The sequence below is a fragment of the Hyperoodon ampullatus genome, assembly GCF_949752795.1.
Source record: "Hyperoodon ampullatus genome assembly, chromosome: 5".
Classification (NCBI taxonomy): Eukaryota; Metazoa; Chordata; class Mammalia; order Artiodactyla; family Ziphiidae; genus Hyperoodon; species Hyperoodon ampullatus.
Window position 1 is genome coordinate 25,929,256 of NC_136918.1, and position 13,952 is coordinate 25,943,207.

The 13,952-nt window shown below is 38.0% G+C and overlaps 1 protein-coding gene across 2 annotated transcripts in view; it reads left to right on the plus strand.

The window, feature by feature from the left end:
- The window catches only part of ZNF385D (zinc finger protein 385D), a gene marked incomplete at its 5' end in the record, with an annotated part of 942,221 nt that overhangs the window by 837,552 nt on the left and 90,717 nt on the right, over window positions 1–13,952 (plus strand). For both annotated transcript variants that reach the window (XM_079704335.1, XM_079704336.1), the window contains one exon: window positions 13,174–13,336. In XM_079704335.1, the coding sequence (XP_079560461.1) occupies window positions 13,174–13,336 (163 nt within the window). The remainder of the gene's footprint in view (window positions 1–13,173; window positions 13,337–13,952) is intronic.

Genomic DNA, 13,952 nt, shown 5'->3' on the forward strand with positions numbered 1-13,952 from the left:
TAGCTTTCAGTAGTCAGACTTTATCAATCCTCATTTTACTGCTCTACTTTTAAAACTTTTATCTTTATAAATCTAGTTTCTGGAGACCAAATGCTGAGGTATGATACTTCATGTAACAGAGAGAAATGTGCCCTGCTGAAACTGCAGAAATGCATTTCTGGGGCTCTGAGGAGCTCCGGTTCTTTATGGCTCAGTGCAGAAAGAATTCAGTGAGAGGCGAAGTGATTTATTAAAATAGGATGCTGTAAGGTTTACCAGTGGGCAGGCAAAAGGGTGCTGCCCTGAGAACTTAGTGGGCTACAGTTTTATAATCGAAGGAAAACTGGGGAGGGGGAGAAGACCACCTTCTTCCTCATTGCTGAGTAGATGTCACGCTTCCATCATCAGCTCCTTCTTCATGTCAGGTGGGGGAGTTTTCTTGTCCTTACATGGTCAAACCAGGACTGTATGGAGAAATGGAAATGAGCAAGAAGGCATATACTAAACATACTATACTATACTAACATATACTAAAATATGGTAAATCATCTCAGGGTTTCACTATAATGTCACCCTTTCTTTAGATTTTGTTTTTAGTGCATGCAAAGGAATATGTACTAGGAATCATTAACTTACCACACTCTGCAGGATGTGGGTCTCATTCCATCATTGTTTTATTGTTTTGGGGCATGCCTCATGCTTCTGTTGAATGTTTTTTTTGCTAAGCAAGCCTGCTTGGTTTGTGGCTAAGCAAACCTGCTTTCTTGAGTGATTATTAACTTACAGGGGTCTACCATACTTTTTTCTTTATTTATGATTCCTTAGTGGGATTTAATCACCTATTTTTTCCTTTTACTCTGTCTCTATCACTTTCCTTCTAGTTAACTCAGTTTGGCATGAGGATGAAAAGGGAATAATTCTCTCTATGCTGAAACTTGAAGATTTTAAGCACTTTAAGAAAAGACTTAAAAAAAAAAAAGCTGAGTGATGAAGTATACTCTAGCTCAATGAAGAATTTGAAAATCTGTTATTGCATACACTGTCAGTTGGAGGCTTAGTTCATTCATTCAAATGTTGCAGCTGATTAAGGATTGTGTTTCAGTGGTTAAACAGGAAAAAATCTTTTATTTGCCTTTCAAATTGCATTTCCCAACAGCTTCAGCTACCATCTGTTGCTGATAACTCCCCAATTTAGCTACAGCCCAGACTTCATCTCTAATCTCCAAGACCATATAGCTAACTGCAGAGTGCATGTTTTATTTAGATGTTTTAAAGACTCCTCAAACTCAACATATCCCAAACCAGCCCACGCTCTTCCCCCAGACATCTGGGCCTCTTTGAATATCAGCAGTTCTGGGAAATGGAACCTCTAATCATGCGTTTACGAGCAGAAGCCATTGGCGCATCTTTGCGACCTCCCCTCAAAATTCACCATGAATGCTTGACGTTTCCAACTTACATATTAACCACACGTGTGCACTCTTCTCTCTCTACTTTCACCATCATCATCCAGTTCTTAGGTGTGGCCATCTCTTCATGAACCCTCACAATAATAATAGAACCTCTGCTCCTTACCCACTCTTGCCCTTCTCCTCCCATGCACACTCTTTGTTCCTGCCCAAGTGATCTTGTAAAAATGCAAGCATGTTTATGTTTCTGTATTTCTTAAGACCGTTAAGCAGCCTTCCATTTGAACAGAGAGTAAAAAACATAACCCTGAACTGCACCTACAGGTCTCTCTCTGCCAGAACTGACTTGTGCCCAAAGATACTCCCTGATGCCTGAAGGCTTCATATTTTGGGATTTAATCACACACTTTGTTTAGTAAATCAGCATTAATTTATTGGACCTGGTATTGAAAGAATCTAACTAGCGTAGACCCTCAGATAGAATGATGCTAATAATAGTATCTAAAACATGGTCCTGCAATAAACTCTGAGTGAAATTAAATGAATTAATGACCACAGAAATTGACAACTTTTTTTTTATTAATGAGCTTAATATCTATTTAGTCTTACCTGTGTTCTATGCAAGGTTAGCCACGATGAAGTCACATAATAGGATTGTTTTCCATTGTCCACTCCCATTGGGATTAAGGAGTTATAAGTGTGGTCTCTGGAGTACAAGTGCTTTTGCCCTTCCTACACAGTTGAGCTGCTCTAAGTTTCAAGATCTCAGTCTCCTCATGTATAAGATGACCTTGATAACTGCAATTCCCTTGTAGGTCTTTGTAAGGCATCAGTGAGAATATTCATATACAGCCTTTAGCACAACACATGGCCCAGAGAAGCATTTCCATAAAAGCCTCACACTAACATCCATTGAGTAAAGGACCAGCAGGATCTCCTCAATGCATTTATGAATCACTTATCTTTTCCTCCAAGCATCACCCTGGGGAAAAACCCTCTGGCCAGAATGCTCCCAAGAATTACTGAATGAACATGGGGGATACTGTGGTCTCAGCACCTGTTTGTGAAAGTTTTCTCTAAACCCTAAACTGTTGGGATTGGCACTCTTTCTTGCTAATACAACTCACCTATACCATGGTCAATCGGGAAACATAAACACAATTTTATTTATGCCATGGGAAGAAATTTTGACATAATAGGAAATCAGGCATTTATACATGTCCAGATAAATCAGTCTTCTGGAGTCATTGTCTCTTCCTTGCTCACCCTTCTTCTAAAGTTAATCCAAGGCCAAAGCCATTTCTTTTTGCAACTTTGGTAAATGAAAGTTGAAAACAACGGCAACAAAAACAAATGCTTTTTTCTGCCCACCAAATATGTTCCTAAGTCCAGGAATAAACTCTTATTTGAGAATCTGGGTGGATTTCCCCAGGTTTTGCCCATAAAATGTCTCACTTCAGACCTCTTTGGTCAAACGGGTGTCCTGAGGTCAGGTCAGGTTGGCTGAGCGTCTCTTATTTAAAAGCATTTTCTTTTCCTTTTTTCCTAGAACCACAATTTCCACAAAAACACAATTTTTTTTCACAATTTGCATCCATCTCAAGAGTTCTCTAACTTAGACACCAAAGTTATTTATACAAATAAACATTAGTTTTCCTTTCTTTTGACAAAAAATAGCATTTATTCTCATTATTGAGACCATATTCTGTCCCAAGAAGCCTTAGGTACTTTGCCATAATTTATTTCATTGAATTGGGTTGGGGCTTTGCCAGTTTTTCTAATGGCTGTTGTTTTTTTCCTCCTAATTTTCTAGATACGTTTTATGGAATGTAGAGCTTAACCCCTTTGCAATAGGACTTTCAAATATGGCTCATATTTTTTTTATCATCTTTTGAGTTTGCCTATGCTATTTTTCTTTTGGAGGGGGGATTTTTTTTTTTTTTTACTCAAACAGAAAGTCACAAAAATTATAATCATCCTCATCAGTTCACTCAGTCCCATGTAATTGATTTTTTTTTATCTTGATCTTTTGTTAGCACTTTTATGAATTCATCAGTTTTCCATTAGAGTTCTGAAAATGCTTATTCATTCAGTTCAGCATTATAGTCAGTTACCAGAAACGTGTACTTGTAAGAGTCTTTTCCATGAATTCCTTGAAGATGAAAACCTTTTATAGGAAAATTTTTGCGAAAGCATCAGAGTACACCCAGAATTGTCTGTAAATGACAAAAGACTTAAAAATGACCACAGTTAAAGATTTGATGAAAGCTCATAATAATGCATTTGACAAGGAAATTTAATTATTTCTGAGATATACATTTTAAAGTAATAACTAGAATTATGACATAACATTATAACAGAACATACAAGATTTTTAGAAATTTCATGTAATGTCTGAAACATTTATATTAACATATTTCCATACAAATAACCCAAAGAAAGTTTAGTATTAGTTGTTTTTTGTTTGTTTGTTTGTTTGTATTTTTATACTGCAAGTTCTTATTAGTCATCAATTTTATACACATCAGTGTATACATGTCAATCCCAATCGCCCAATTCATCCTATGGTATTTTTAATAGAGAAGATGTATTAATGTGGCTGAATTTATCAGTGTGTCTCATTCTCCACTCTGTCCCCATAACGACAACTGTCCCCATAACTACAAAAGTGTTTACCCACTGTTCAGTGAGTCCTTTGTGACTGAATGAGCAGTGAAAAGCCTGGAATACGGGTGTGCTATTGCCATCGGAGTTGAGGTTCTTGAGGTTATTTATGTCCTAATCCCATCTCTTCCCAGTGCACACAAAGTTCTTCAGAAAAATGCTATGGTACTTAACACTGAGAAAACGTCTGCTCAACTATATACCATATATTTTGTGGGCTCCACAAACCTCATTTACAATTATATATTTCAGCGGGGATCTTTGAAACAAATTCATTAAAAGAACAGTCAGAACAATTCTCAGATTCATGAATTAGAGATGAGAAATGCTATAAAACTAGAGGGAGGAGGCCTTCCTTGATTTATGGAGAAGTAGGGGATTTAATATTTTTCCCCAAATGGAAGGTGCTCTTTTTCAGCAAATGCAGGGTATTGATTATTATGTGGATTTGTACAGAGGAAAATGGGTTAATCATGTCATAGTTAATTTCTGTATATTGTTTTAGAGCATTATAGAGAAAATATTCCATTTGGAAAATTTAACAATAGTGTTAATAGTGAAATAGCATTCTCCACATCCTGAAAATTTCTCTATGTGTATTTAAGAGAATTTGGACTTATAGAAAAATCTTAAAATGAAAAGTCATCACTGGACACATTCATGGCACTTCCCAGATTAAAAAAAAAAGTTATTCATCAAAATTTTTAAAAAGTGAAACAATCTCCATATTATTCCTTGCTGCATCCTATGCAAAGAGAGCTCCCATAAATAGCACAATTTATAGTTGATAGTAAGCTTCTCTCTGAGAAAAAAATAATAGTTTGTGTTTCTGCCAGATGCTTTTCTAGCATTAAGTGCTATAAATATGCCCTGAAGTGTGTTCAACAGATAAGGCAAAGTGCCAAAGAATGGCAGAGAATTAAGTTGCACCCTGTTCACATACAGAATCCATTGAGACACCATATGCATACTTACATTTTAGAATCAAAATGTGAAATTAATTCAATGTGCATTTAATAGGAACCTATTTAGAAATCTCTGCTAGGTCCCAGGGACAAAATGATGAGGTCTTTCTCTCTCTGTTGAGGAATTTACTCTCTATCAGAAGAAACAGACATTTAACCCTAGTTATGGCAGTTATGTCAGTGCTATAAGGAGTCACTCCCTGTACCCAAGGCCACATGGAGCTGGTGACCTGTGATGAACAGGTATCTGCCAGACAAGTGAAGGTGCTCCAGGCAGAGGGAGAAGGCTTTGAAAATGATTTCTTCTTGTGGTATTTTCCTTAAGAGAATAAAAGGGAAGGCTTTCCCTCATTTATCTACACTGAAGGCAGTTATTCTTGTTAGAGAGCAGACATCATGACTGGGGTGATGGGTAGGTAGGTTTCTTGGGGGAGGAAGTTGGGACGATTTAGGGGAAGCATGCAGGTCACACCCGGAAATAAAGTTTTTCTCTGCACCTGATACCAACACCTTTGACAGCTTGACCCTCGGACATGATTAGATTCAACATCTCTAATTCCCCCACACTTTCCAAGGGTAGGTGACAGTCATGCACTGAGGGGAGTCTTCATCTGTGGACATGGTCAAGGGCTACTGTACGCTGGTTGAGTAGTTAGACACAATGGTTTTTCTGATTTCTCTGAGTTTCTTACAAGAAATTATTGTGATTATATCAGTAGAGTTAAAACTCATTTGCGGTCTTTCATTTACAAAAAGATCCCCAAAAGACTGAGCAAACTTCACCAGAACCAAATATTCCTTTTGGCTCAATTAGAGTTGAGTCAGGCTGGGACCTGGGCCCCTTTGCTGCAGTGCTTGCACCTGGACAAATGTCGCCTCCAGCAAGCAAATACAAAGGAATTATAAGGGACTAAAAATACCTGCATGCATGCACAGCTGGGGCAAATTATGGACAACAAGATACAAAAAGACCAAAAACCCAACTGCCACTTCTCAGGAATCGGGAGCAAAACCAGTGTGTCAGGAGCAAAAGCAGGCCACTGTGCATGCCCCCTGCACTCAGCACCACCAAAGGGCTGGGCAGATCACCTAAGCCACACCTCTGGCCTGAGCCCTGGCCACACCCTTCCCCTCACCCCACATAAGGAACCAGCTCAGTCCCGCTAGGGCAGTGAGCAACGGAACCTGTTAAGCCTTGCCTGAATTTCTTGTTTGTCCTCTTATCAATTTCTATTGATCGGAGAAGGCCAAGAACCCTGGTCAGTATCAGATCATGAGCACCGGCTTCCAAAGCCCACTGTCAGCCAGTGTCTCCCAATCAGGACCCCACCATCAGAGGTCACGGAGACAGCTGTTTGTACCCCAGACATACAGGAACAGTGGTTTCACAACAGGAGCCAGGCAAAAACTCTCAAATTAGCCTCCCTTACTCAAATAAGTGCTATTTTTATCATCCACATTAGATACTTGAAAACATTAAGTACTTAATATTTAAAAATCATGAAGTTTCTAGATGAGTTGAGCAGCTTTGAAAAAGATAAGTGAGTCCATCAAGATTTTTTCACAACCACTTAGTGACAAGGTATTTTTGTTGCTTATAAAAGTTAGTTACCTAATATATCTGAGAAATTGTGGCATGCCTGTCTTCTTTCTCTCTATGGTTATTTAGAATTTGTTTTTTCAGTGACTACTGGTAGTGTATAAAAATGACCCTACTCTTGTGGTATTATCTTTTTGTTTTTTCTATTTTTCTATTCCTGAGGCAGGTACTGTTCATTTCTGTATTGAAGAGTACAGAAGACAGGAACACATTTAAAGTAAAGCATCAACCATTTGAGCTCAGAGAGAACACTCTTAAATGAATCATGTTTTTCACTTTGGGACTCAATGCAAGTGAATTTTCACTTTTATCCATATTGTAGTCATCTACCTAAATGTTAGCTGCACAATCACAGATTAAAATGAGTTGTTAAATATTCTTTATGGGGCATGTAATTAAGGAATAAAAATATCTTTCTCATGTCATTTTCCCCATTTAGTAAGAGAATTTGAAAAGTACATGTCTTCACATCAGTAAGGAAAATGTATAACCATAAACTATTCTATCTTGAAATTTCTTCTTCAAATATTTTGTTAAGTGGAGTAACAGAGAAGGCAGTCTCTTGGCTTACTAGCATGGTTTTTATTTGCCTGCTGGCTAGGAGTTTCCTTCAATTAAAACAGCCTTAAGTACATAAAGAAAGAACTTAGCCATGGCTAACACTGAATCAGTTAATACAAATATAATAGTGAGTTAGATGCTTGTTATAGTGAGGTTTTAAAAGACCTGACACAGGGCCTTGCTTTTGCTTATTTTTTTACAGAACTAGCGATTCCCTCAGCCCCCCTTACCCGCCCCCACCACACAAATGGATCACAGCAAAGCATTCAACATAGAGGTACAAACAATGGGGCCAGAGGTCATGCTGCAACAATAACTAGCTTGTAGAGAAAAGGTAAAATGTACAGAGAGAATCACAAGGGCTTGGAAAGCTCTTATATGGGGTTTGAGAGTTACAAGATTTCCAAAATTGATCGCTATTTTGAATTCATCCCTCTTGAATAGAAGTTCCCCAATTCCCTATGTTATCTGAGTTATTTTTTACTTCTTTTTACGGCTTGTTTTTAAGGAAAGAAACTTTTGATTATTTTTCTTGAGTAATGCACATTGCTCACAGTTAGACATATGGAAAGGTTCAATCTTCAAATGACTATATATTGATCTTTTAAAACCTAGACATTGGCCACTTATACAAGAAGGGGCCATCTTTGGAGAAAATGTACTAATATTTAGGATGAGTGGTTCTAAAACTTTAGTATGCTTCAGGAGCACCTGGAAAGGTTGTAAAACATGGATTGCTGAGCTTCATAGCCATAGTTTCAGATTCAGTGGGTCTGGGAAAGAAGTTGAGAATTTGCATTCTTTTATTTTTTTTTCAAGTTCACTGAATATCATCTTATTGCTTTTTTTAATTGAAATATAATTGATTTACAGTATTATGTTAGTTTCACATGTACAGCATAGTGATTCATTCTTTTTTCCAGATTATATTCCATTATAGGTTATTATAAGATGTTGGGTACAATTCCCTGCATTTCCAACAAGCTCCCAGCTGCCACTGCTGCTACTCATCTGGGGACCACAATCTAGGAACTAATGCTTTATATGAGTATTAAATGAAACTGAGAGTTGATAATAAGCAAATTAAGATAGAATCATTAGAAACTTTCTATTGATATATGCAAAAGTGATATTCAAAATATTTAACAAGCCACTGAACAGTTAGAATGCATACTGGTCTTAATCCACATGGCTGAACCTATGCAAATGGCCTCAATATTAGATTTGAGTGAGTGTATGCAACATAAAAACAACTGTACAGGGCTTCCCTGGTGGTGCAGTGGTTGAGAGTCTGCCTGCCGATGCAGGGGACACAGGTTCGTGCCCCGGTCCAGGAAGATCCCACATGCCATGGAGAGACTGGGCCCGTGAGCCATGGCCACTGAGCCTGCGCGTCTGGAGCCTGTGCTCCACAACGGGAGAGGCCACAACAGTGAGAGGCCCGCGTACCGCAAAAAAAATAAAAACAACAACAACAAAAAAACAACTGTACAGAGATAAATACAAATTTTAAACTTTTTTCCAGGAGTAGTTTTTCAATAGTTTTCAAAATAAAAATCTAAAGTAAGTGTTTTAGAGTTTAGGATACTATATCTTTTTATCATTTCATTTTTTTATATCCAAAACAACAATCTAAGTTAAAGTTTTGAAATCAGATAATTTTCTTAAAAAATAAAGAATTCCTCTGTTCAAGTATTATCTCTTGTCTCCCCAAAGAGGATGGTAACTTCTTTCATAACCACTCTTTATTTTTCTGATGTTACACTTTAATAAGATAATGTTCATTTTATTTTAATAAAAATTTAATGTGATAAAATTAAATGACATCAGAAACTAACAAAGACCACCTTGTTCTTTTTGAAATCACGTGTTCATGAAAATGAATTGGTTATAATTACCATATATGTATGCTTATAGTAAACTTCTTAGTTCTTAAAAAGCATATTAAGACACTTTATGCCAAAGACATGCAGATTAAAATTGTACAAGGTATTGGAGCTAATGGAATAAAAGGATGCATGAACATTAATTTTGCAGTGAGTTTCACAGAATAATAGTGATTTATAACAAAGCCTCATAGATAAGCAAAACAGATGTGTGTATATGTGTGCATGTGTTTCAAAATGATGAAACTCGGGCTTCCCTGGTGGCGCAGTGGTTGAGAGTCCGCCTGCCGATGCAGGGGACACGGGTTCGTGCCCCGGTCTGGGAAGATCCCACATGCCGCGGAGCGGCTGGGCCCGTGAGCCATGGCCGCTGGGCCTGTGCGTCCGGAGCCTGTGCTCCGCAACGGGAGAGGCCACAACAGTGAGAGGCCCACATAACGCAAAAAAAAAAAAAAAAAAAAAAAAAAAAAAAAAAAAAAAAATGATGAAACTCTTCCAAGTGTTAGCCATTTAATGGTTATTTTTATCTACTTTGGAACTTCAGTTGCATTTAAACCTGAAGGCTTTTTGAAATACTGAAAACAAATTTTGAAGATTGAAAAGTCTGACTGGCTACTGATGGCTAGGATTGGTGATGATATTTAAAGTGGCATCACTATTCTGCAGGAATGTGTGTGCATATCTTTAATGTCACCACTTGCCTCTGGGATGACACTTGTTAGATTTCATGGTGTCACGTGCTAGTTCAAGGTCGGCAATAGTGATTTTTATTACACAATACCCGAATATTCCACTTATGATCTAAAAGGAACTTGTTGAAAGCAATGTTTTCTTGTTCTCTGTGTACTTTGATCACCTAATTCTCTTTGAGTTTTAAAATACAGAATTCTGACATGTGCTGTGATGATGAAGTAGTGTACTTACTTAACTTTGAAATTATTCCTGTGAAAAATAATAGTCTGTTTGTGTTCGATGGTTCCCAGGTTTCTGAGGGTGACTTGACTCAGAGACTGGCTAATAAATAATAGGAGATAACCTTGGAGGGAAAATGGCATGCTACATACACCCAGCACCTCTCTGCCCAAAGGCAAAGCAGATGAGGCCAAAGACACATCTCTGTCCAACTACTGCTTTTTAAAAAATCTCTCAGCATGATTCCTTCTTAGGCTGCAGCTTTGTCTACAGTCACAGAAAGGTTAGATGTGGCTGAAAAATCTATCCAGTCCAGTGAAGTGGGCTAACAGTGTAAGGAGAGCTGTCTGGGCTTTCTTCATTTTCACAAGGGACACGCCTTTATGCAACACACCTGTATCAAGGGGGCTTGCAGCAACATGGATGCAACTAGAGATTCTCATACTAAGTGAAGTCAGACAAAGACAAATACCATATGATATCACTTATATGTGGAATCTAAAATATGACACACATTAACTTACCTATAACAGAAACAGACTCACAGACATAGAGAACAGACTGGTGGTTGCCAAGGGGGAAGAAGGGTGGGGGAAGGAAGGATTGGGAGTTTGGGATTAGCAGATGCAAACTATTGTATATAGAGAATGGATAAACAACAAGGTCCTACTGTATAGCACAGAGAATTATATTCAACATCCTATGATAAACCATAGTGGAAAAGAATACAAAAAAAAGAAGTTCAGGGGACAGTATACATAGATATTAAAATTAATACCAGTAGAACCCAAGAACAGTCCAATAAATTATACAAACATAAAGATCAATGACAAAGAAAATTTACAGTATCCAGAAGGGTTATCTGTCTACATTCTGTTTCTAACTTGTATATCGACATCTACCCCTAGCACACACACACCCTACACCACCACAATCACATTGAGGCTACCCCAATCAGCCTCCACTATATCCAACATTTCCCCCGAAATTCTACATGCCTTGGTCTCTCCATAGCATTTTGGACCTCCATACCATTCAACTTTTTCTTTTCAAATTTGTGGGAGGCTCACTTGCTTTTTTTTAAATAGCAGATATTTTTAATTGTTATCAGGGTGCTTTGGGACTATTATTCAATTAACAAGTGAGTGTGCATATTGTCTTCTTTTGTTTTGCCTATTAATATATCAGGGGTCTCGATTGGGAGCCTACCAACTATTGGTAATTTGATCACTCTCTTTTCCCCACACCTCCCTGAGCCATTTCACTTGTTGGAAGCATTGGCTTAGCTGTATCTGTGCAGAGGTTTTTTTTTTTGTTTTGTTTTGTTTTGTTTTTCAGCCAGGGGGCGCGGGATATATGTACACTCTTAACTGTCAGGATTCTTTTGGAGTAAACGTCTTAATATCTAAAATAGTGACATTCACCTGGTCCTATGGTGTATTAAAACAAAGTCATATCTGATTTGAAATACCACTGAGAATATAGATTTGCCAGGAACCTTAGAATGAACGTATATGTACAAAATGTATATTTTGAAGGTATATGTGGGGATAGCACTGTTCATCTCAACCTTATATTTTACTATGCATTATATATAAAGCATTCACTTCTATACCAGGAGTAGGAGGTGAACCTTGCTTTAAGGGAAAGTACATCATCAGCTGTCTAGAGAAGATGACCAATTATATATTGTGGAATTAATTGATTACAGCATCATGCCCTCAAAAGATATACCCAAAGGATTTGAATTATTGGAAATAAATCAGAAAGGAGAAAAAAGGGACACCGCTCTGTCCATCAAAATAGCATTTTCCATGTAGAATCAAACCAATCCAATCTATCACTGGTTCCTCAATTAACTATAGTAAGTCTTAACTTCATATTTTGACTCACACTATGTCTTTTGATGTTATGTGTTGTTGGAAAACATGCATGAGTGTCCTCTCTGTTCAAACTGTTTCTAATATACAATTTCCTTGTCCAGTGTTCTTTCAATAAAGGTACCTAGTCCTTTGAGGATACTTGTCAGAATGATGCAAATGAAGGTGTGGATTATATATTTATCTACTTATAAAAATATATTATACTGCAACACCCTACCTACCACAGTTGCTGTGATGAAGAGGTCAATGTGCATTTTTCTGGCAAAATGGAGCATTGAGTTTAAATAAGTCATGGGAAGTGATGCATAGATACTATACAGAATTAGTCCTCCACCGAGATTTCTTCCTTGTGAGGTGATAGTTTTAAAGGTTTTGAGCTGGAAAACCTAATCTAAGAATCTCCCTGCCCACTTCCACCTCACCCTAAGCCACAAAGGCTTCCCCTTCATCACCAATAACTCAACATTAATAAATATATATTTCTTTAAGATGATTTTCTATCTCATTGTCTCTCCAATACCAAAAGATAAGGTTAAGAAAATATAAACTTGAGAAAATATATATTACTATTTATAGAAATCTCAGAAAGCAAAGGCAAAAGTATTGCATTGGCCGCATGAAGTGTTCAAAACGCACTGGATCCTCCTGGCAATGGACTAGGGCACAAAGGACACACGTATTGAAAGAGTACCTTGAACTTTCCAAACTACCCTCTGTGGGAAGCAAAGAGAAAGAAAGAATTGTAAAATTGCCCAGCTTCCATATACTCCATTTGGACTTTGGCAGTGCATTTGATTTTGAACTCTCACACTCCCATCTCAACCTCCAGGGTGCCTATTTCCCTTGTTAATGGTGAATTTTTCCTGGTAGACACATGTTGGGTCCTGTATTAATAAGACACATTGTAGAAGGAGAAACACATTTCTGGAGTCAAGGAGGTGAGAGCTACTCTTTCTAGGGCCCTTGTTAATCTTTGGGAGCCCAGCATCTTCTGTGACAGAACAAAGGCAATACAGTTGTAAATTCTTATTTTTTTATCCCACTCCACAAAGAAAATGTTGTTGATATGTTAGTGTTCATCTACATTTCTCTGAAGAGAAGCAATAGAATATTTCTTCCTTCCATCCAGAGGTTTAATACTTGATTCCCGTTGCTTCATAGCATCATTCTAAATAGAACCCCACCGTTTGACCACAGCCAGACTTAGCATGAATGGTACCTATTATTGAAAGGGTGTCTGTATTTGCAGTAATACAGAGAATGCCAGTTTAGAAATGAGCCTGATTGCATGGTTCATTTTGTTCTCCTTTGTAGAGCCAGGCTGCGGCCCACTACAAAGGCACGAAACATGCCAAGAAGCTCAAAGCACTGGAAGCCATGAAAAATAAGCAGAAATCTGTAACTGCCAAGGACAGCGCAAAGACTACCTTCACCTCCATCACTACCAATACCATCAATACCAGCTCTGACAAAACAGGTTAAGCGATGCTCTTTGTTGTGTTATTGTCGTCCTCATCCTTGTTGTTCGGGGGCTCCTTCCCTTGCCTGACTATCTGTTGCTGATGTTCCTTCCACCTTGATTCATGCTTGATCCATCTTTCTATGTAATGGTAATGCTTCCCCCTCATTTTTCCAGTACCCTTGAGCGATGACGATAATCACTAGTAATGTTGCAGATTTTGCATTGGAAACAGTCCTATGGCTGTTTTAGAGGAACACAAGAGTCAGAAGGGCATTTAAAGCCATACCTCTTTTTGAGAAGTGAACCTTTCCAGTGTGTATCATTTGCATCTTGTATGCAAGCACGTTAGCCTATAACTGCATGGCAGATTTGATTTAACTGTGAGTACACAGCAGAATATGCCAAATGAATCAAGAAGGCCCCCATAAGGGCATCATTACTGACAGGGTTTATTCTCATAAATCCCAAACATTGCATTGTTTTAAGTAGTGGCTGTGTGAAGCTGGGCTTGTTATGGCTGGGTAACCTTCCCTCTGCATACACAGGTAAGTGTTATTGATACCAATTGTTCTTTTTAACAGTCTTCACAGTGAAACAACGGCCTCTGAATGGTCCCTTGGGATAGCTCCTC